At 44.4% G+C, this 23,996-nt stretch overlaps 2 protein-coding genes across 2 annotated transcripts in view; one reads left to right on the top strand and one right to left on the bottom strand.

Annotated features, from left to right (window-relative positions):
- Nucleotides 1-809: 809 nt before the first annotated feature.
- On the bottom strand, nucleotides 810-6,899 carry PCNA (proliferating cell nuclear antigen). Its single transcript, XM_034430756.2, has 6 exons — nucleotides 6,575-6,899; nucleotides 4,989-5,086; nucleotides 3,304-3,371; nucleotides 1,657-1,851; nucleotides 1,440-1,563; nucleotides 810-1,330 (listed from the first exon to the last, which is right to left on the bottom strand). The coding sequence occupies exons 1-6, from the start codon at nucleotides 6,793-6,795 to the stop codon at nucleotides 1,251-1,253; spliced, it is 786 nt and encodes a 261-aa protein (XP_034286647.1). The 5' UTR covers nucleotides 6,796-6,899; the 3' UTR covers nucleotides 810-1,250.
- A 3,386-nt stretch (nucleotides 6,900-10,285) lies between these two features.
- Nucleotides 10,286-23,996, top strand: part of CDS2 (CDP-diacylglycerol synthase 2) — a 28,593-nt gene continuing 14,882 nt past the window's right edge. The window contains exons 1-2 of the mRNA XM_034430755.3: nucleotides 10,286-10,443; nucleotides 23,594-23,730. Of these exons, the coding sequence (XP_034286646.1) occupies nucleotides 10,381-10,443; nucleotides 23,594-23,730 (200 nt within the window). The 5' untranslated portion in view covers nucleotides 10,286-10,380. The remainder of the gene's footprint in view (nucleotides 10,444-23,593; nucleotides 23,731-23,996) is intronic.

Here is a 23,996-nt window from a genome sequence, read left to right as displayed (position 1 = left end):
TAAATCTGAGCTTCTAGTGTCGTATTTACGGTAATCCTTGACAATATCCTGCCTACCATCAATTACTTTGCTAAATAATTTCATATCCCAGGGAATTATTATTTTTTTGCTGGTTCCATATTGAGTCTTTAATCTGATCATGGTTAAAATTTGCTAAATTCCACAAAGTGTAAAAAATGCCAATTCTCCAATCAGCACCGTAATTCCATCTCAACTGGCCGATGGGTTTTTAAATCCCCCTTTTACCCTAAAAAAGCAGCAAAGCCAACTCCTCCCATCTCCAGTCATTAAAAACATGTTTTACCAGAAAAGGTTTATTTCTTCTTCCAGTTTCATTCCTTCTTTGCCAGGGATTTAATTGATGCTTTATCCTTCTATACACTCCAATGGTCCCCACAAGGCATTTCGGTTGTGCAAAGAAAAACAATGGACTACATTTCTCTCACTGTGTCACACACCCCCCACCCCAAAGGAAAAAGGGAAGGACAAATCACTCCCAGGAATCTTGTCAAGAAAACTGCATGGACTCTGCAAGAGTCAATATTTACTGATTATTTCCAAACATCATGTGTAGCTGAATGCATCTAATTACTCCTTGGCCATCTTGACTAAAATGCTTCTTCAAAACCTGCAGTCTAAGGTTTTATATTCCGAAACTTGGCAATTTTATTAAACATTCAGGCAAAAATTAAGCAATCACCTAAAATTGAAATACGGTGGGGAAGGAAAATCTATCCACAGGAGAAATGAACAATACAAGCAGGATCCAAGACATTGGGCAGTAATGATAAAACGGTCATGAGGCAAAATAAAAAATGAAGTATTCTTTATTGAAAAGTTTTCAGTTTCGATTAGAACATTTTTTCCCCCCCTCCAAACATTTCTTTTTGCAGCCGTTAGCATCCCTGTTTCAACTGATAGGGTGAAAAATATTGCAAAATTCTGCTTCTCGTGCAGGGTCATTATGGACAGATAGCATCTAAAGGTCACAGGCTTTCCACACACAGAAGTTATTCGTTTTTAAATACCGCGTTCATTTTCATACGAAAAGGATTTTAAAAGCTGAACAATAAAAAAAAAAAAAAGCTTCTACAAGTATTTTAGGTACTCACATAATAAAAAGGAGAAGTATTTACACGGAAATATCTACAAGAGGGTCTAAGTGCATCTGGTGCACCAAGACGGAGTAACTGAAAGGGACGCTGGGCTACCAGCCTTCACAAAATCACATTTCCCCCCGCCTTAATTTCTTATGATTCTTCTTGGTCTTCAATCTTTGGGGCCAAATAATATTTCAAATGTCCCATGTCTGCTATCTTGTATTCCACAACTGCAAGGAGACAAAAAGAGCCAAGGAAAACAGTTAATGGCCGGCCTGAAGCCATCAATCAAATCAATGAAAATGGCCTTTGGCGCCATTTCTGCAATATGCCACTCACCTAAGGGAACATCCGCAGACATACTGAGTATCACTGTAGGGGACAAAGGTGTAGCTTTGGTGAAGAAATTCAAATATCTCAAAGCAAAAGTCAGCTGGACAGGTTCGTTCATCTCTATTGATACCTGCAAAAAATGAATGAAGATTAAAGAACGGAGAGGAGAGCGAGCGAGAGCAATGGTAGAGAGACAGTTTAAGCTTCCTCAGGGCCTACTTACGGCTTCCTCCTCTTTATCGACGACGCTGGTTTGTGAGAGTTTGACGTTTCCACTCCCAAGTTCTCCCGTGGCAGAAAACTTGACACCGTCTTTTGTGCAGGAGATTACAACGGCGTCTCCAATCTGACTGAGGTCGCGGCAGATACGTGCAAATTCAGCCGAGGGCATTTTCACCACACAGCTGTATTCTTGTTCCTGAAAGATCATATAAGATTTAGGAATTGTAGGACTCGTTTAGGCCAGAGGTCAGCAACCTGCGGCTCTGGAGCTGCATGTGGCTCTTTCACCCCTCTGCTGCAGATCCCTATCACTCAAAATATGCGTCACAACCGCCAATGTGCGACACCCGCTGGCACGCGATTTATTGATTTTTTGAACTCCTGGTAGGCCAACCATGGATAAGTCCAAGAAAAGAAAAGTTTCAGAAGAAAACAGAACATTTAATTCTAACTACATAGGCTAGTTTTGTGGCCACTCAAGAAATAGTCAGGCACGGGAAGGGTTTTGTGCCTCCCGGTGTTTTCTTTTCTGTGGGAAATGGGTCCAAATGGCTCTTTTGAGTGTTTAAGGTTGCAGACCCCTGATTTAGGCTGAAGTCACCACCTGGATTGTTTCATTTCTCATGGGACAGAAACCAGTAGGGCCAGTAAAACAGATGCAAATCAAATGAACGTGTTTTAAAAAAAATTAACAAGAGAAGCAAATGTTTATTTTTGCAACTGTTTTACAGGTACTCCCCGACTGGTGATCACCTTTTGCAACCTTCTGATAAAGCAAAGACATTGGGCAAGCCAGATTTCACTTGCTAGTAACACAACTGTTACTAACACTTGAGGACTACATGTATTTTACCGTTGCATTTTCTAATGGGTTCGAGCATAGGATTAAAAAATGTTAAGAATTTTAGGAGTTACGTATTAATCAGACTCCCACTTCGAAACTATAATATAAATCTACAACACAAAACATTTTAACATTTGTTTTTAATGTCCTCCCCATTAAGAACAGATGCCGTTCAAACTGCCTGTATAGGTAACCCCTACATAACAGTAACCTGTTCAAGTATCTATATGGAGTCATGAAGGATCTCTATGTATGTCGAGTCCCTTAAGTTATGGCCATTGCAGGAACCCCAGCTACATAATCAAAATCTGAGTGCTTAGCAGCCTGCCCACATTTAGGACCATAGGATAGATTGCAACTCCTTCCTCCCTGTCTGCCCTTTTGGCCACCCTGCCACCTCGCAAAGGGTCAAGGTTGGGCACGCCTCATCAGCAGTGGAAAGAAGACAGGAGGTCACCAGTGGGGGTTGCAGGGTGATGGAGTTGAAGAGAAGGCAACAGGACAGGAGAAGCATGAGATCCTGGCTTGACATTACTCAGGACTCTGTAGGCAACTACTGTTGCCAAGTGAGTGGTGCACATATTTCACCTAGAGACTGAAATTCTGATCTTAATTAGGATCATTAAGCAAGGACTACGTATATCAAAATGGCAAAATAGAACATTAGCAAGCATAGTAATTTTTTTTTAATCGTTGCAGCTGCCCAGTCAAGAGACAGCAAACAAGCCAGTCTTTAACCATCCAGGATAGCGCTTACATTTAACGAATTCATTAATAGTACCTTTGAGGTAAAAACTCACTTACTGGAATTCCAAGCTGTTCTACGTCCAAATCCATCAATTTCATTTCATAGTCTGAAACCTTCTCCTGATCTGTTAAAAAAAAATAACTATATAATTAACATTCTTTACCAGAACAAAATAACTTCCTGACTCAATACTGTTTACTAGCCATAAACTGCAAAGCTATTTGAGTACGTATCAAATAAAAGACGGCAACAAAACCACGGAGTCTTTGATCTGGTTCTTGGCAACCTGTTCACACTTAGAACCAGCTGCCAAATTCTCTGTACTCCTGTGAAAGTCAGTGGGGAAGCTAGCAGGGAAAGTTGCTCGCTCCCGTCTGCCAGATTGCAGAGGAAAAGGGGCTCATTGCCAAGAGGAGGGGAACTCCTCCAAAACAGAAGGTTGAACCTTTGGGATTGAAGGTGTTTTGGCAGCTCACTGCAGCTGTTCCCTTCTGCACAGGGAGGGGAGGGGAAATCCCGCAGCGGCCTGTAGAAACAAAGTGTGAATCCCAAAGATCCAAGCTTTGTTTCTGCAACCTGATGGAGATCCTTCTGTGCAGGGAGGGAGGGGGAAGCTGCCTGGCCTCCTGCTACAGGAAGCTTTTGTGCTCCAGTTGCTTAATGACTGGAAGAACTGGGAATGTGGTTGCTTAACCAAGCAACCAAGTCAAGGGTTACCCGTAGATTGAAAATGTTGCAAACAAATCTTCATATATTCAGCTTCTGATTGGGATTACATTTAAAAACGTTCTCTATTCCAAACTGCTCACATCAAAATGCACATTTATGTCCGATTGTGCGTGTTTTGTTATTTATGTATTACATAATGGATGTTCTAATTTCCGTTGCAAGCTGTCATCAGTGTGACATTAAACATAGGAGTAAAAAAAAATATTTTGATAGGTGTTAGCAGACTGGCAATCAACGCACTTGTGGATTGCTGTTTTAGAAGCTCAGCTAAAACTGCCTGCTCTGCTGCAATTTGCACTGGCTGAAGCTTCCAGATACTCTTTGAGGGCAGCCCCATGTAAAGCACATTAATAATCCAATCAGAGGTGATCAGGGCATGAGTAACTGAGCACACCTTCCCCCCCCCACTGCTCCAATTGAGGAGTGGACACAACCGGTGGATAGCTTGAAGCTGTGCAAAGGCTCTCCTAGCCATGGCTGCCACATGCTGTTTGAGCTAAAGTCCAGAAGAAACCCACCCCCTCCAATTGCACAATGGGTCTGTTTGAAGCCATGCAATGCAGTATCAAAGATGGTATAATCCTGAAACTACAGATATCACCTCACTCAGGTGCAGCTGTAGAGAACCACCTACAGGATTAGTTTGGAAAAACACACCTATATCTGATCACCATAAACAATTGATGTTCTAAAAGAACATCACACACTAATGAATATCAGAATATTGCCTTTTGTACATATACTTTCCAAATGATTTGTTGTGCAGCAATTAGATTTCATAGCTTGCAATATTCCTGTCATGTGTTTTCTTTAAACGGCCACATCCAAACAAACTTTCTATTCTGGTCTGCAAAAGTATTCTGGTCTGGACACATTTGGATGTTCTATATTCTAACAGACTGCTTCAAGGGACTCTGTTCTGACATCAGAATTTATCTTACCCCTTTCTAGTCTCACGATGAACACCTACTCCCAAGAAAAGACAAGATTTAATAATTCATTTAAAACTTACTTGGTGTTTCAAATACCAAAACCAGTGTGTCAGCATTGTCTTCAGCTCTCAGGGTGATGATGTCATCGTTACCAGCACACTTGAGCACTTTGGACATACTAGGAAAGAAAAAGAAATGCACATCTCATTATTTGGACAATATACAACATGAGACACATTGAACAAGTCAGTGCAAGCCAATAGGCTCAGTAGGCTGTTGTCCCGAGGGAAAGCAAAGAGAAACTGTGGGTCAAAATTCATTTGTAAAAAAGCTTCCAGAGAACAAATCCTGTCAACTTCCTCTGTAGATTTATTTTCACATAAACTGTGATCTTGCAAGATCCAGCCATGAGCGGTGTATATGGGTTTTTTAACGTCTTTTATTGTATATTGTTCATATTGTCTTTGTTGTAAACTGCCCAGAGTCCTCAGAGAGTTGGGCAGCATAGAAATACGAATAATAAATCAATCAAGCAATCAAGCAGCAGCCTTTCTGTACAAAGTGGGGTTAGAAAACAGGCTTCCTTGCCTGCTTGGACCCACAAGCCACACAAGCAATTCTGTTACTTTTTTGGAAACACACAACAGCATTTTGTGTTGGTTTGGGTGCTCTTTGTCAAGGCTTACCAGATGTCCAACAATAACCTCACGCCCATGATCCAGCAGGTATTAACTTTAAAATCGAACAACAGCCTAGATTTACACAATTTTATTTCCTGATCCAAAAATTGGTTTTTGATCCAGCCCCTCCCTGCCATCTATGATTAACTGTGGTCAGAAGCTCAACATACTTTCTAGGGGGAAATTTAGAAAGCACATCATTGACATTTTGGTATTATCATTGGGATACATTCTGGAAAGTAAACCATTTTTTTGATGCTGGGAAAAATATATTGGAGGGGGTGTTTCATTATTTTTTTTGCATTTTCACTAATTTTTGTTGTGGATGCCTATGGGATTAAAGTGTTAGATATCTCAACTGGGAAAGGAGGGCCCCTCTAGCAACCGTGTTTGTGCAGGGATTGCAATAAACTTGCAACAGGTCGCCCTTTTTTCTGAAAAAACACAGGAAATTTGGAAAGGCCAAAGTCCAGCTGCAAAAAAAAAGGCCAGGGAAACCCTAGCAAGGGGCTCCCCATGCCTTCTTGCGCTTGGGAGTCCCAAAGGGCTGCTTCCATAAGAGAGGAAACCCGGCTGGGCAGGATGAGCATCGGCCACAGTGGCCAAAAGAGGGACGCCTGCCCTGCCTTCTCTCCCCTCCCCTTTTGCAAAAAGCCGCCATGCTTCCTCGCAGGGCCCCCTGCAAAAATCCCGCGCCAAAAAGCCAAGCCACGCCCCGAAGGAGAGGACGACCAATCGGGCGGGAGCGCGGATCCCAGCGCAGCCAATCCCCTTCCAGAACTAGAGCGCGAGCGCGCGAAGCCCGCTTTTGACACTCCGCGGCCCCGCCTCCGGCGCTTCCCGCCATGGCGCGCCGATGGTGACGTCACAAGAGGCGCGACCGGCGCAGTGATGGTTCCCGCCTTTCTGTGCGTCTGAGGCGAATTCGCGCCTTGGTCTCCTTTCCCCTCCCCCTTCCATCCACCGCGCGCTCGCTCGGCCGCTACCTGACGAGATTGACGCCCATGGCGATGTTGCGGTCGCAGCGGTAGGTGTCGAAGCCCTCGGAGCGCATAGTGAGCTGCACAAGCGAGACGTGCGAGGAGTCCATGCTCTGCAGGCTGATGCCGCCCGAGCCCAGGTCCCAGCAGGCCTCGGTGATCAGGTCCTTGAGAGCCTCCAGGACCTTCTTCAGCAGCGAGCCCTGAATCAGCCGCGCCTCAAACATCCTGTCGGCGAGAGCGGGAAACTTTTCGCGCGAACCGGCTTGCCCGCGCCTTTTTATAGAGCTGAGAGACCGACGCCACGCCCCCTGGCCGATGAACTTTGACTGCGCCTGCGCGCCGGACACGTCACCTTTGGCTTCGGCCCTGAAGAGGCTGTCCTCAACGTAGAACCAATCAAAATGGGAGTTCGTTGTTGTCTCCGCCCCTCGCGGATCTGCTGACCAATCAGAATGCAGGGAAAGACCCGTGCTTTGCTCCCAGTTTCTGGAAGAGGCTTTGCCCGGACTTGTTCGCCTGGGCTGCAGAGGCAGCTTCCTTCTCCAACCGGGCGCCCTCCGTATTTGATGGGAAAGAGCCCCCCATTAACCTCCCCAAACACGACAAGAGGCCGCAAGCAGGAATCTGCGGACATTTCTTCCCCAGAACAGAATTTTCATCTCTCCCCATTTATTTTGTACTCATTTCATGTGCTCATGTCCTGAGTCTTCGGAGAAAGGCGGCATATAAATTGAACTAATAAATAAATTTACATTTATGTAAATTTTTTCATGTAAATTTTTATACTTATACCTGTTACCTTGTACATGTTTTGACAAACTAAATAAATAAAATAAAATAAAAATAAATCTGCTGGATGGCCTTCCGCTGGGGATGATGGGAATTGAAATCCAGTTTGGGAAAAAAAACCTGCAAACTGCGGTTGGCGGAGATGTGGCCAGGCTGACTTGTGGCGTTGTTCGTTTTACTAATGAATAAACAAATTTCCCCACTGATTTTTCTCCCTGCAACCTTCCCACAAAGACACTCAATGGGGAAGCCAGCAGGAAGTCGACACTTGTTCTAAAAGGATGCAAATGACCAGCTGTCTGCAAGGAGTACAAATCCTTCCATTCCCCATCATCATCCACCATCATCCAGCCAGAGCCGAAGAAGCATCTTGGATGAGAAGCGAAATGTCTTCAAAAGAAAAAAACAGAAAGTCCAGCTGCCTCTTGAAAGAAAGCACCTTTGGGACAGCAGAAATGGTGTTTGTCCAAGGTGCGAATTTCCCTCTGGGCAAAATACCTTTCCAATTGCCGCGAGGTGTGTATCTCATCAGGTTAAGGAAGGGTTTCTTTTGGGAACAACACAAGGATGTGAACTGACAATTCCGATTTACACTGTACTGGGGAGACCACATTTGTAATACTGCGTCCATTTCTGGTCACTCCAATCCAAATAGATGCTGAGACTCTACAATGAGTGCAGAAAAGAGCAACAATAGTCCTTAGACTTATATACCACTTTACACGGCCCTCTCTAAGTGGTTTACAGAGTCAGCCTATTGCCCCCAACAATCTGGGTCCTCATTTTACCAACCATGGCTGGGGGATTCTGGGAGTTGAAGTCCACCCATCTTCAAGCTTCCAAGGTTGAGAAACACTGTTTTAGAGGGATGTTGAAGCCCTTGGAGGTTTCTCTGTATCCTCAGGGTCCCCCGAGTGGTGCTAATGCTTCCTGTAGTCTGCAATATTTTTCCCCCTCTAGAAATCCGTTCATACTCCCAAAACATTTGAACGGAATTGGATAGCTAAAAGTCTATGGAGATTCTCAGCTATTCAGGTCATGGTTTTTTTCTTGGAAGACGTTTCGCTTCCCACGTTTAACTTTATTTATTGGATACTCTGTTTTAATTTGTCTTTTTAACTTTTGTCTTTTCCGTTTCTTATTGTTGTGAGCCGCCCTGAGTCCTTTGGGAGAAGGGTGGCATATAAATCCAATAAATAAATAAATAATAAATAAACTTGCATCCTTTGAGAGGATTCACTTGGAGGTTTCTCAGGAGCCTGAGTGGCGTAGGAGGCTAATGCCTCCTACTAAGGCAGCATTTAACATCCAGCCGCCTGCAATTACTGCGAGTTCAATTCTCCCCAGGCTCAAGGTCGACTCAGCCTTCCATCCTTTCTAAGGTAGGTAAATTGAGGACCCGGTTTGTGGGGGCAATAAGCTGACTTTGTATAAAATATACAAAAGTATGAAGGCTATTGCTTAACGCATTGTAAGCCACCCTGAGTCTCCGGAGAAGGACGGCATATAAAAATAAAATAAAGTAAAGTAAAGTAAAGTAAAGTAAAGTAAAGTAAAGTAAAGTAAAGTAAAGTAAAGTAAAGTAAAGTAAAGTAAAGTAAAGTAAAGTAAAGTAAAGTAAAGTAAAGTAAAGTAAAGTAAAGTAAAGTAAAGTAAAGTAAAGTAAAGTAAAGTAAAGTAAAGTAAAGTAAAGTAAAGTAAAGTAAAGTAAAGTAAAGTAAAGTAAAGTAAAGTAAAGTAAAGTAAAGTAAAGTAAAGTAAAGTAAAGTAAAGTAAAGTAAAGTAAAGTAAAGTAAAGTAAAGTAAAGTAAAGTAAAGTAAAGTAAAGTAAAGTAAAGTAAAGTAAAGTAAAGTAAAGTAAAGTAAAGTAAAGTAAAGTAAAGTAAAGTAAAGTAAAGTAAAGTAAAGTAAAGTAAAGTAAAGTAAAGTAAAGTAAAGTAAAGTAAAGTAAAGTAAAGTAAAGTAAAGTAAAGTAAAGTAAAGTAAAGTAAAGTAAAGTAAAGTAAAGTAAAGTAAAGTAAAGTAAAGTAAAGTAAAGTAAAGTAAAGTAAAGTAAAGTAAAGTAAAGTAAAGTAAAGTAAAGTAAAGTAAAGTAAAGTAAAGTAAAGTAAAGTAAAGTAAAGTAAAGTAAAGTAAAGTAAAGTAAAGTAAAGTAAAGTAAAGTAAAGTAAAGTAAAGTAGTAAAGTAAAGTAGTAAAGTAAAGTAAAGTAAAGTAAAGTAAAGTAAAGTAAAGTAAAGTAAAGTAAAGTAGTAAAGTAAAGTAAAGTAAAGTAAAGTAAAGTAAAGTAAAGTAAAGTAAAGTAAAGTAAAGTAAAGTAAAGTAAAGTAAAGTAAAGTAAAGTAAAGTAAAGTAAAGTAAAGTAAAGTAAAGTAGTAAAGTAAAGTAAAGTAAAGTAAAGTAAAGTAAAGTAAAGTAAAGTAAAGTAAAGTAAAGTAAAGTAAAGTAAAGTAAAGTAAAGTAAAGTAAAGTAAAGTAAAGTAAAGTAAAGTAAAGTAAAGTAAAGTAAAGTAAAGTAAAGTAAAGTAAAGTAAAGTAAAGTAAAGTAAAATAAAATAAAATAAAATTATTAAATTAAATTAAATTAAATTAAAATTAATAAATAAATGTGTCCACAGGACAGCTGATGACCGAGAATCTCCATAGGCAGCTTCTGCTGGCCTGATTCGAGATAAAAGGCCAGAGGGCGGCTGGATTCCCACGAGGCCTTGACCCAGGGGCGCTCCGGCCCCCTCGCTTCCCCTAAGCAACCCCCACCAGGGTTGGAAACCCTCCTGCCTCCCCCCGAAGCCCCCGGGCGCCTCGTTGCAGCTGCTTCCATTCCTGCGCTGCAAAAAAAAAAAAAAAAGCCTGCCAGTTGCGGGCCCCGCCCCCCTCGGTCGATCCGCGCCGGGATTGGCTCCTTCGCCTCTTAAGTCCCGCCCCGATTCCCGGGCTCGGCTGTCACTCTGGGCGGAGCTCCTGCTTTTGCTGCTTTTGCTGCTGCTGCTTCGTCGTGCAAAGCCGAAGCGGCGGCCCAGGATGAGCGACCTCAGGCAACGGCTGGCCCGGGAGCCCGAAGGGCAGCACGACGCCGAGGGGAAGGTAGGCGAGGCGGCCGCATTGAAGGCCAGCAGGGACCGAAAGCGGCCGGAAAACGTCTGTATGCGGTGACGCGTGTTTGGCGTCTGGGGCAAAAAGGGGAGGGGGTTTCCCGGGGCGGAGGGGAGCGGGGGTCCCTCCCTTAATGGGATTGCAAGGATTGCAAGGAGAAGGGCTTGCAATGCAGCCCCCCAGCCACCCCCGGAGCTCGTGCAAGGCGAGGCGGCTTGCAAAGAGTCCCCCCACCCCCAGCCTTTCGCAGCCCCGGGCCGGAAGAGCGGCGGCTCCGGCTCTTAAAGCCGCAGCGCTTCGGGGCTCCTTCTCGGCGGGGAAGGGGTGCGTGGGCTGAGTTTGGGGAATGCAACCCGCGGGGCTTTCCTGGAGGGGCGTAAACGGGAGATGTCAGCAGGATGCTAAACCGCCTCTTCCCATCAACCCACCAAGTCCATCCATCGGATTAAATGGAGCTGGGAGGGACCCTTGGAGGTCTTCTAGTCCAGCCCTCTGCTTAGGTAGGAGACCTATATAGCATTTCAGATCAAGACCCTGGGCCGTTTCCAACAAGGGAGGAAAAGCAACTAGTTAAGGTTGCTTTTTAAGCTTTGTGGCAGCCCACCAACAAGAGGAGGTCCCCCTATTCTCCAAAGCACCTGCAGGCAGGACAAGAAGCAACGGGTGGAAACTCATCAAGGAGAGAAGCAACTTACAACTAAGGAGGAATTTCCTGACAATGAAAACCATTAACCGGTGGAACAGCTTGCCACCAGAAATCGTGGGTGCCCCACCATCACTGGAGGTTTTTAAGAAGAAACTGCACAGCCGCTTATCTGAAATGGTATAAGATCTCCTGCTTAAGCAGGGGGCTGGACTGGAGGACCTCCAAGGTCCCTTCCAGTTTTATTCTATTCTAACTGCACCCAGCGGCTCCACAAAGCCCGACAATGCAGGGCTGGGCTGCTTTCCTTTCCATGGTGTTGTGCCACAGGTGTGCCATCCATCTTAAAGCTGCTCTACTTGGAAACTTGCTTGATCGGGCCATTGGAGGTCAGGTTTAAGTTTTTGGCCAACCGTTGCAGCATCTGCTTCCAATCTGGCCTGGTTTTAGTCAAGGGTGAAATCCAGCAGGTTCTGACAGGTTCTGGTGAACTGGTAGCAGAAATTATGAGCAGTTCGAAGAACCGGCAAATACCACCTCTGGCTGTCCCCAGAGTGGGGTGGGAATGGAGATTTTGCAATATCCTTTCCACAGGAGTGGGGAGGGAATGGAGATTTTGCAGTATCCTTCCCTTGGAGTGGGGAGGGAATGGGGATTTTGCAGTATCTTTCCCCTGCCACGCCCACCAAGCCACACCGACAGAACCAGTAGTAAGAAAAAAATTGGATTTCACTGCTGGTTTTAGTGCGAGCAGGAAGTTCATCAGTCATCAGAACTCTCACCTGGTTCTGACAATTGTCTATAGTATTTCTCCGTCTGACTCGCTTTAAACTCTGTGCTCCCAATCTACTACTTGATGTCTATACAGATTCTCAGTCATCGAGGTCATGGTTCTCCCAAAAGTGCTTTTTTTAGCGGCAACTTGGTTTTTCACTTTTGGAAGATGTTTCGCTTCTCATCCATTCAGAGCTGAAGAAGCTTCTCGGATGGGAAGCGAAAGGTCTTCAAAGGAACACCAGGAAGTCCAGGAGCCTCTTGGAAAAAAGCACCTTTAGGTCTGCTGCTTGATGGTAAGGCCTCCCTAACACGTCGAATGCCCTCCAGCCAAACTTCTCCACCCACCGCAGCTGTTGATGAGAAATCTGAGTATTGAGGTCCACCCAACTGGAAAAAATGCATTGAGAAAGGTTGAACGAAGCTGATCCTTTGTGGTGCGAGAGAACAGTGGAACAGTACTTAATCCCCTGTCACTGCTGATTGAAGCTTTGATGCTAGGGGTTGACATGATAGCAGTGTTCCAGTATCAAAGGGGCTGCCACAAAGAAGAGGGAGTCAAGCTATTCTCCAAAGCACCAGAGGGTAGGACACGAAGCAACGGATGGAAACTAATCAAGGAGAGAAGCAACCTGGAATTAAGGAGAAAATTTCCTGACAGTGAGAACAATTAATCAGTGGAATAACTTGCTTCCAGAAGTTGTGAATGCTCCAACACTGGAAGTTTTTAAGAAGATGTTGGATAACCATTTGTCTGAAGTGGTGTAGGGTTTCCTGCCTAAGCAAGGGGTCAGACTAGAAGACCTCTGAGGTCCCTCTCAGCTCTGTTATTCTGTTATATGAGTAGATAGTTTCTAACATTTGGTATTTGGTTCGCAGAAGCATTGAAGGTAAAAGTTTCCCCTTTTTAGTGGCTCAAGGTTGACGCAGCCTTCCATCCTTTCGAGGATGGAAATAAATAAATAAACCAGGTTTTTACAACAACGACTGTTAATTAACTGCATTAACAGCCACCAAGAATTCAAAGAATAATAGCTGAAAGCTTACTGTGGTTGGCAGAATGCCCAGAAACAATTTGCAGGAAGCTGATAAGATAAGCAAGACAGGAAGGTATGTGAATGAAGTTGTTCCCTGCAAATTGCTTCAGTCGGCGTTCCTCCTTAAATAGGCTAAGGGAGTGGCCAATTAGCCCCAAGCCTTACTCTCGAGGAGACCTCCTCCTGAGGAGCCACTCCTGCCTTTTGGCAGCTCTGCGTGCCCGTGCATCGAGAAGAGGCTCCTCCTCTTCGTCCTCTTCACTTATGGGAGTTTCTGGAGCTTCTGAAGGCCCTGGCTGAATCCCTGCCTCTGGCACCACATCTTCTCCAGCCTCCTCATTGTCCGACTCGAGCGCCAGCTGCACAGGCTGCTGGCGCAGCACCACACCAGCCTCCTCGCTGTCGGAATCAGCTACTAGCTGCACAGGCCGCTGATGGGCCACAACACCCAGCAAGGGCGCCTGGGATTTGCTTAGGTCATTTCCACACATTTCCAAGCTCAGGGCTTAAAAAGCTCCGTTCAATACCAAGTACCAGTAATGCTTGGGGTGACGATGAAGCATCCTGGGATGGTTCAGAAGAGAAAAGTGCTTAAGTGGGCATCTGACGTCGTTCTCCTGCGCTTTTGCTAAGTGTTATGACTCAGATGAAGGAGAATGTTTGCAGCTCAAGAGTTGAAATGAGGTGTTCTCTGAGCTTGGTTGTTTTCTTACAAGACGTTTCATGACCTAACAAGGTTCCCTTCTCAGTGCTGCTAGAGTGTGGGGTTTGCTCTCAGTTTATATTCTAGTGGCTTGCTGCTTCAGTGTTGGTTGGAGTGGTCTTGCTGGTTTTGTGGTTGCTCCATTTCACTCCCCTGCTTCAAGCAACGACGGCAAATAATCTTTCAGTCCTGCATTGTGTTACTTATTGATTTAATAAAATCAGGACATCTAGATTATATGCAATATCTGGATGCAATCGAGATATTTATTTAAGAAGGTCAGCAACTCAGGGCATCACTTGCAAGCAATGATCTTTCTCTCTCTCTCTCTCTCTCTCTCCATCCATCCATCCATCCATCCATCATCTATAATCTATCTGTATCATCTCTCCCCCCCCCTCTCTCTATATAGAGAGACTGTCTTTATCTATCTCCTATCTCCAGGGGTGGGCTTCAAAAATTTTAGCAAGGGATTCTCTGCCCAGTTGCTGGATGGGCGTGGCCATGGTGGGTGTGGCCTGGTTGGCTTCCTGCACCACTGTGGGGGGGGGCGGCGTTTATGCCCTCCCCAGGCTCCGGAGGCTTTTTTTTGAGCCTCCGGGAGGGTAAAAACGGCCTCCCCAGGCTCCGGAGGCCCTCTGTAGGCCTTTCCAAACTTCCGATAGGCCTGTTTTTTGCTCTCCCCGAGCCTCCGTGCACGCCCTGCACTTACATCGCATCCAAAATTGGCCATGTGTGGACTCCTGGGAAGGGAGGGGCAGGGTGGGCCAGATCAGCCAGGAGTGGGATTTGGGGGTTCTCCGAACTGCACAGAATCTTAGCTAGAGGTTCTTATGAACCCCTGCGAACCTGTCTCTCTCTCTCTCTCTCTCTCTCTCTCTTTCTCTCTCTCTCTCTTTCTTTCTATCTATCTATCTATCTATCTATCTATCTATCTATCTATCTATCTATCTAGTGTCCACATTCTTGGTTTCTGTGCTTTACTCCTGGGGGGAGCCTCCATTCCCCCTGGGGTCTGGGGTCTGCAGTATCCCAGAAGGAATCTGTTTCTTTGGATTCTGCTTCCCGTAAGTGCCAGAAAGGGCAGCTTATTATTAGTTTTTTTGTTTTTTAAATTCAAGATGGAAAATGCTTGTCTTAGAAACAAGGAAGCCAAGAAAAGGAAATGCGTGCAATTCAGAAAGAAGGCTGAGGATGGGATAAAGCTGAGTAGCGACAGATTGGCAGCTAAGTACTAGGATGGAATAGTTGAAAAGGAAGAATCGGATTTCAGGGCAGGAGAGAGCTCAGGTGGGTGCCCCAAAAGATATCATTTCCCCACCCCAAATTTCTTTGGACTTTTTTCCTTGCAGATAACATTGTCCATATACATGACGGATTGCGTCTCTTATTTATTTATTGGTTCGATTTATATGCCGCCCTTCTCCGGAGACTTAGAGGTCCTCTAAAACTCTTATAGAGTCCTGGAACCGAGATATCCTTTGCCGATATTCCTCTCCGGGAAGTGCTATGACTGTAAGACCTGTATATCTTGGAACTGATAGTGTAAACATTTCAATTAAAATCAATCAAGTTCTGACATTTGGAAATGGGCCAGAATTAAGTTCTGGCATGGAGCAAAATCTCCCGCTCCCCCCGAAACAACTTCCCAAATTTGATGCTAAAAGAAAAAGGGGTAGGAAATGCTTTATTCCAGGGGTCTCCAACCTTGGCAACTTTAAGCCTGGCGGACTTCAACTCCCAGAATTCTTGCAGTTGAAGTCCGGCAGCAAAGCTGGCTGGGGAATTCTGGGAGTTGAAGTCCGGCAACAAAGCTGGCTGGGGAATTCTGGGAGTTGAAGTCCGGCAGCAAAGCTGACTGGGGAATTCTGGGAGTTGAAGTCCTGCAGCAAAGCTGGCTGGGGAATTCTGGGAGTTGAAGTCCGCCAGGCTTAAAGTTGCCAAGGTTGGAGACCCCTGCTTTATTCCAGTATTTCTATTTTTTTGGAGTTCTGCAAGAAGGAGCATCTTACTAATCTCAGGACCCTGTTGCTGTACATTACCGTCAGCCACGATGCCTTCCTGTTCAGCGGAGCCTGAGAGAGAAATCCCGGCCTCAAGAGGTTTGCAATCCTGAAATAGACCAAGAAGCGAGAAAGTCACCTTTAGCAAGGAGTAAAACACGAGCGACACCCTGAGGCTTTATTTCCGGCGCGATTGTATAACAGGAGGAGATTTGGGGCCTGTATTTTAATCGCAGGACTATTAGAAAAATGTTGGGGTTTTTTTCCCCACTCATTCAAAATAAGAGATCGTTGTTTTTTCCCCTTTGATTTTTCCTCATTTTGCAATGCAAAGTAGGATCCCATTTTAGGTTTTTGCTGTTGGCTTCTGCAACTAGGATCTTGTGTACTGAGTGCATTCTAGGGAATGCTTTTCCTTTTATGGAATTCTGCTTCTACTACTTAACCTCTGTGTGTGTGTGTGGACTAGCTTTTCACACACATGCCCATACATTTCCGTATGTGTTGTTAAAATAAACTCACAGGAACTGAAGCCTTTTCCTTTCCATGAGCCGTGCACACTTGAGTTGTGTTTTTACGCTCCTGCTAGTCAGACAGGATGCAGCAAAAAAATGGAAGCTGTCCTGAAACACCTTTTTCCTTCCTTCCTTTGCATAGGAAACCATTAGCAAGAGGGAGGATGTTTGGAAACCAAAGATATCTCATTCCTGAGCAATCAGGCTAATGGCTTCCTTTTAGTGGCGTTCCCCTAATGAGCTGTTCGATGCTGGCGTTCCAGAAACAATCATAGCCTCCGTTGCAAGTTTCCCTCCAGAGTATGAGTAGCTGCTAGGATTGCAGAAGGATTCAATTAATTAATCAGAATATGTACTCCGAGAGCGTATGCACCAAGACAAATTCCTTGTGTGTCCAATCACACTTGGCCAATAAAAAATTCTATTCTATTCTATTCTATTCTATTCTATTCTACTCTACTCTACTCTACTCTACTCTACTCTACTCTACTCTACTCTACTCTCTACTTTCCTTTCCATTCTATTCTACTCTACTCTACTCTACTCTACTCTCTACTTTCCTTTCCTTTCCTTTCCATTCCATTCCATTCCATTCCATTCCATTCCATTCCATTCTATTCTATTCTATTCTATTCTATTCTATTCTATTCTATTCTATTCTATTCTGTCTACTCTACTCTACTCTCTACTTTCCTTTCCATTCCACTCCACTCCACTCCACTCCACTCCACTCCACTCCACTCTACTCTACTCTACTCTACTCTATCCCTTATTCTATTCTGTTCTGTTCTGTTCTATTCTATTCGAGGTGGAAGGGACCTTCGAAGTCTTCTAGTCCAAACCCCCAATCAGGAGATCCTATGCCATTTCAGACAAGTGACTGTCCAGTCTCTTCTTAAAAACCTCCAGTGATGAAGCAGCCACAACTTCTGACAGAAAGCTATTCCACTGGTTAATTGTCCTCACTGTGAGGAAGTTTCTCCTTAATTCCAAGTTTCTTCTCTCCTCGATTAGTTTCCAACCAGTGTTCCTTGTCCTGCCCTCGGGTGCTTTGGAAAATAATTTGACCCTGCTCTTCTTTGTGGTAGCCCCTCAAATACTGGAATACTGCTATCATGTCACCCCTAGTCCTCCTTTTCTCTAGACCGGCCAAATCAAATTTCTGCAACCGTCGTTTACATGTTTTAGTCTCCAGGCCTTTAATCATCTCAGTTGCTCTTCTTTGCACTTTTTCCAAAGTCTCAACATCTTTTTTGTAATGTGGGGACTAAAACTGGATGCCCTATTCCAGGTGTGGCCTTACCAAAGCTTTACAAAGCGGTACTGATCCTTCACATGCTTCTGAATCTAAGCCTCTGTTTATACAGATTCATAGGAGGAAGCTGAGTGATGGTGAGAAGGAGGTGTCTCAACCTGATACCACTTGTTAAGCAATACTTCCTTGTGATCTTGTGAGGTTTGAGGGCTTGTTATTTACACTGCCTGCTGGTCTTTCTATTTAGCAACCCAGCACCTTGATACTTTAGCAGATGTTTATCTGGAGCAATGAAGGGTCTGGAGGCTAAAACATATGAAGAACAGTTGCAGAAATTTGATTTGGCCGGTCTAGAGAAAAGGAGGACTAGGGGTGACAATGATAGCAGTATTCCAGTATTTGAGGGGCTACCACAAAGAAGAGCAGGGTCAAATTATTTTCCAAAGCACCCCAAACTTTTGTATTTTCCGTTTCTTATTGTTGTGAGCCGCCCTGAGTCCTTTGGGAGAAGGGCGGCCTATAAATCCAATAAATAAATAAATAATAAATAAACTTGCATCCTTTGAGGGGATTCACTTGGAGGTTTCTCAGGAGCCTGAGTGGCGTAGGAGGCTAATGCCTCCTACTAAGGCAGCATTTAACATCCAGCTGCCTGCAATTACTGCGAGTTCAATTCTCCCCAGGCTCAAGGTTGACTCAGCCTTCCATCCTTTCTAAGGTAGGTAAATTGAGGACCCGGTTTGTGGGGGCAATAAGCTGACTTTGTATAAATATACAAAAGTGTGAAGGCTATCGCTTAACGCATTGTAAGCCTCCCTGAGTCTCCGGAGAAGGGCGGCATATAAATCATTTTTTTTTAAAAAAAAAGTTAACTAACTAACACAGGACGAGTGATAAATATAATTACGAATAGAGTTAAACGGGATGCAATGTAGACTTAACCTCCTCGCGGTGCATCCCGGGCAAGCATGCCTTTGTCGCGGCTAAATAATCTACGCATTCCGGCTGCTGGACTTCACAAGGATTTCCCAGCTAGAAGAAGCAGCCTGAATACTGGAAAAAAAAAAAAGGGTGAGCTATGCCAAGTAGAGCACCAGGTGGGGGGAATCCTGGATTTCAAATCTTGGCTCAATTGTTGCTGCCTTTTGTCTGGGTTTTCTGCCGTTGCGTGATTGATGACTAACAGTCCAGGAACGGCGATCGAAGGGAGGTTGCTCCAGTATTTTGAGCCCGAAATAAATGGGAGGGAAGGGAAGGGGACCATCCTTGGAGCAAGGCCATCGATAAATATTTGGTAACACCATACGATTGCAGGTTTAGAGCAAGGTGACACTTGTGATGCGGCTGCGTTTTGTGTCCCTTTCCAGCATGAAAATTCCAGCGTGTCCATATTTAGGTAACTCTTGTCAAAGGTCTCCATCAACTTGGCTTCTCTTGGGTTAATGCAAACTTCTCTCTGATAAGATAAAGACATTCCATTCTCTCGGGTTCTCCCCGTTTGCCCGAGAACAGCCCATTTTCCGTCTCGGTCTATTTTTAGCCTTTTTCTAGAGACGAATACAGCTAGTCCACAATTTACAAGAGTTTGTTTAGTCACCGTTCAAAGTTACAACTGAAGGCACTGAAAAAAAGTGACTTTTGACCGGTTTTTACGACTATTTTTTTTTAAAAAAAATGATTTATATGCCGCCCTTCTCCGGAGACTCAGGGCGGCTTACAATGCGCTAAGCAATAGCCTTCATACTTTTGTATATTTTATACAAAGTCAGCTTATTGCCCCCACAAACTGGGTCCTCAATTTACCTACCTTAGAAAGGATGGAAGGCTGAGTCAACCTTGAGCCTGGTGAGATTCGAACTTACAGTAATTGCAGACAGCTGGTGTTAATCACAGTGCTTTTAGTCTGCTGAGCCACCAGGCCCGACAATTGCAGCATCCCCATCACTTACCTTTGCTACCGGTCCGATCGCATGCGCACGCTTCACTCATGTGCTGCCACTTCTGTGCACGCACAGAATGTATTTCATGACATCCAGGTGCAGTGGGCGGAGCCTCCCGCCACCACTGCTACCGGTTTGCCCGAACCGGGGCGAATCAGTAGCAACCCACCACTGATTCTCAGGTTCACGTGATCGAAATTCGGATATTGGGCAACTGATTCATGTTTATGACAGTTGCAGTGTCTGGAGCAGTGGTGGAATTCAAATTTTTTTACTACTGGTTCTGTGGGCGTGGCTTGGTGGGCGTTGCAGGAGAAGGCTATTGCAAAATCTCCATTCCCACCCCACTGTGGGGCCAGCCAGAGGTGGTATTTGCTGGTTCTCCAAACTACTCAAAATTTCCGCTACCAGTTCTCCAGAACCTGTCAGAACCTCTGGATTTCACCCCTGGTCTCGGAGTCTTGGCTGTCCATGGCATTCTCAGATGCCTTCACCCATAAACATATACTTACAGACATATCTATATCACATCTGTATCAATGGCGTCAAATGTTGGACCTATTTGTCAGGGGACTGGAGGCTAAAACATACGATGAACGGTTGCAGGAACCGGGCATGGCTAGTCTAGTGAAGAGAAGGACCAGGGGAGACATGAGAGCATCTTCCAATATTTGAGGGGCTGCCACAGAGAGGAGGAAGGGGGTCAAGCTATTTTCCAAAGCACCCGAAGGCCAGACAAGGAATAATGGATGGAAACTGAACAAGGAGAGATTTAACCTGGAAATGAGGAGGAATTTTCTGACAGTGAGAACAATCAACCCATGGAAGAGAAGTTGCCTTCAGAAGTTGTGGGAGCTTCATCACTGGAGGCTTTCAAGAAGAGACTGGACTGCCATCTGTCAGAAGTGGTGTAGGGTCTCCTTGGGCAGAGGGCTGGACTGGATGACCTACAAGATCCCTCCCAACTCTGTAAATCTGTAAATAAATAGGTTTATGTTCGAAGCCAATTGCTCATCTGGATCACTTTCACATCCAGCAAATTGCTGATCAAAGCACGGTGGTTAATGCAAGTTTAATCCATTTTTTAAAATCCTACCTTGGATGATTGCCATGACGGCTAATACGGGTAAGCCTGATTTGGCCTACTAGGGTTTGGGGATAGTGTATTTTGTGTGTGTGTTACAATTACAAAGTTACAATTGAAAGAAGTCACTTCTGACTGTTTTTCACACTTAACGACGGTTGTAATATCCCCATGTTCACCTCATCCAAGATTCAAGTGCCTGACAACTGACTCACATTTATGACCGTTGCAGTATCCCGGGATCACGTGATTTCCCCTTTCGCGACCTGATCAGCGACGTCAATGGGGGAAATGACTGAACGAAGTTAATTTAACAACGGCGTCGATTCGCTTAACAAAGGTGGCGAGAAAAAGTCGTAAAAAACGGGGCGAAACCTCACTTAACCAACGTCTCCCTTAGCAGCATCAATTTTGGTCCTCAATTGTGGTTGTAAGTGGAGGGCCGCCTGTGTAGGAAGTTACCCTGCTTCGTGTTTGCCTGTAACGAGCGCAAGAAACCTGGCATCTCATTGTACATGAGAAAGCAGGAGGCAGTTGCTATGGAAACCATCTGGGTTGGACCATTATGGAGCATCTCACTGGCCTTTCCAGTCAGCTGCACAAACCAGGGATTGGCGGGGGAGGAGATGGAAGGAGGGCCGGTTAGCTGGCATTTTGATTTCTGGATTGCTTATATTATGCATTTCCTTCTCCCCTGTCCACACGAAGCACATTCCTGTACAATTTTCAGTGCTGCAAGGATACATCCGGCTAGGAGATGCTCGGATCTTGCATCCTCTTCATTCCCCGTCCAGCCTTCTTCAGACTTCATCAGCCCCAGCAAAATAATTAAGCTACACAGACAAAACTGTGCTTGGTGTTTCTGCCTGCAGAAAAAGTTCCTGCCCAAACTACTCCTGCTATCTATCTACTTAATTATTTTTCTTTTCTTCCTCTGCATCTATGTTTTAAGAAATATTTACGGTTGAGCCCTGATGGCAAATGAACGAAAGGTGCGAATAAATTACGTTTCAGATTGTGTGTTTGTATGGTAAACAAGAAACAAAACAAAAGAAATATTTATAATGTGACCTTACCAGGGCCAGGTGCAATGAGAATTGAAAAAATAAAAATGAAACTACAGTTAAGAGGACGCAAAAGCAATCCAAACAGTATAGACTGGGATGGATTTGCAATCATGGTTTTTAAAAAATGGCTCTTATGCTTTGCACCCAGCCCAACTCTCAGGGATGAAAATGTTCTGTTTGGCCTTTGAACAATTTGTTCCTGACCCATTTTTTGTTCCTATTTTCTTTCTATTTATCTTTAGTAAAATTTCCAGCAAGCTAATGAGTCTAGGAACAAATAGACTTTTACTTACAATTTTTAGTGTCATCCTAATTTCCTTACCCTGTTGTGGGCAGAAGTGACTTTTGCCCGATTTTAAGACATTTCTTGCCACAGTTGATAAGTTAGTTATTCAAACACTTGGTAATGGTTACTTCAAACACTTGGCAGTACAGTCAGCTATGCCAAAAACACCTTTTAAATTCCATTCCCCCCACTCCCACCTGCAAACCCTTTTCCAATTCTCCTGCTCAAAGTTATATACCAAGAGCTGTGGTGGCCCAGTGGTTAGAGTGCAGTATTGCAGGCTCCTTCTGCTGCCTGCCGGCTGCCTGCAGTTTCGCAGTTCGAATCTCACCAGGCTCAAGGTTGACTCTGCCTTCCATCCTTCCGAGGTCAGTAAAATGAGGACCCAGATTGCTGGGGGCAATATGCTGACTCTGTAAACCGCTTGGAGAGGGCTGTAAAGCAGTATATAAGTTTAAGTGGTCTAACCTTTCCCATTCTTTTTTTATTTATTTTATTTATTTATTTATTTTATTTTATTAAATTTCTATACCGCCCTTCTCCCGAAGGACTCAGGGCGGTGAACAGCCAGACGATAAAACACAGGAAATACAAAATCTAAAATAAATTAAAACAAATTAAATAATTTAGGATGAATTTTAAAATACCCCATAATTAAACAGATTAAAATTTATGTTTAAAATTTAAATTTAAAAGAGATGATTTAATGTAAATTTTAATGTAAATTTTAATTCGTAAAGTGGTATATAAGTCTAAGGGCTGTTGCTGTTGCTATATTTGCTTTCTTTCAGCTCACAACCCTCCCTCAAAATCTTTGGGCTTATGACTAGTTTTTTTGGGTGGGCTAACAGACGTTCTTCTAAAGCCCTAATTCAGTTTATCTGCTTGATTTTATTTTATTTTTATTTTATTAGTCATATTTCTATGCCGCCCACTCTCCGAGGACTCTCGGCGGTTTACACCAAAGACAGTATACTAAATAGCATCTTGCCCCCCAACAATCTGGGTCCTCATTTTACCCACCACGGAAGGATGGAAGGCTGAGTCAACCTTGAGCCGGTGAGATTTCATCCGCTGATCTGCTGAACTAGCAGTCAGCTGAAGTAGCTGCAGTACTGCACTCTAACCACTGCGCCACCCCGGATTTTGGCTGATTCTGATTCCCCTTGTCTTCTTTGCTGCCTTGGAAATTATATGACATATGACATTCTCAACAGAGTACTTTTCAAAGGCTGTGAAAGCATTGCTGGTCTACTGACTCAGTCATTATTACTGTCAGGGTTCCGGATGCCCTAATTAAATCATGAGCCTCGAGCCAAGCTTCAAAAGAAATCCAGTTATTTATTAGGAGCTTCATGTCTGCACGTTCCCAAGTGAAGCCAGCTCTGACCCTACCTAATTTACATTCCAATTATGACCCTGTTTCCCTCCCCCCCTCCCCCAGGGTGTGTCATCAATCACATTCGCCAATGGAGCAATTTCGAGGGTTGTAGAAGTCACTCCCCTTCGGCTGCTGTAGGTAACCCTGGGATACCGTCTTGAGAGAGATAAGCGTGGAATGTCTTTGGCTGCTGTGCCATTTCATCGGTTTCCCATCCTCCCTGGCCTACCTATGGCAACTCGAGAGCAGGCCAGGGATGCTTTGCGAGTTGACAGTTATGATAATTCATCAAGCCACGTTGAGAAACATTGTTGGTGAAGGTGGGGTCCAGCTTAGCTGTTCGTTCAGTGTTGGATTGAGGCAGGCTTAAGTGCCTGAATGGCAGGCAACCTCGAATTGCTTCTGCTGCCCATCCTGAGTTGCTGGAAACCCCTCATGTGTCTTACCTTGCAGGAGTTGGAGCTGGAGAACAAGCTCGATGGAGGAGAAACTGCATCGGATAGCGAGAATAAATCGGAGGCCGCCCCGCCTTCTTCGGCTGACGATACCCCTGAGGTCCTCAACAGAGCACTGTCTCACCTGTCCTCAAGGTACCGTTTGTCAGGTTCCAAATAATACACCCATAGCAGTGGTGGGTTGCCCCCCCCCATCCCCCCGGTTCGCACCGGTTCTATAGAACCGGTAGTAAAACCAGCGGGAGGCTCCGCCCACCGACCCCAATGTCATCAGAATGCTTTTGCGCACATGCAGAAGAGCGTGCACGCGAGTGAAGCAAGCACACGGCCCCATTGCAAACCGGTAGTAAAGGTAAGTAGAGCCCACCCCTGACCCAAAACAGACAAGGGGGGACAGATTA

Source organism: Pantherophis guttatus, chromosome 9, assembly GCF_059756535.1.
Source record: "Pantherophis guttatus breed Tessera chromosome 9, ASM5975653v1, whole genome shotgun sequence".
In the NCBI taxonomy this organism is placed as follows: domain Eukaryota; kingdom Metazoa; phylum Chordata; class Lepidosauria; order Squamata; family Colubridae; genus Pantherophis; species Pantherophis guttatus.
Note: the sequence above shows the minus strand (reverse complement) of the source record. Positions and strands in the feature narration are given on the sequence as shown.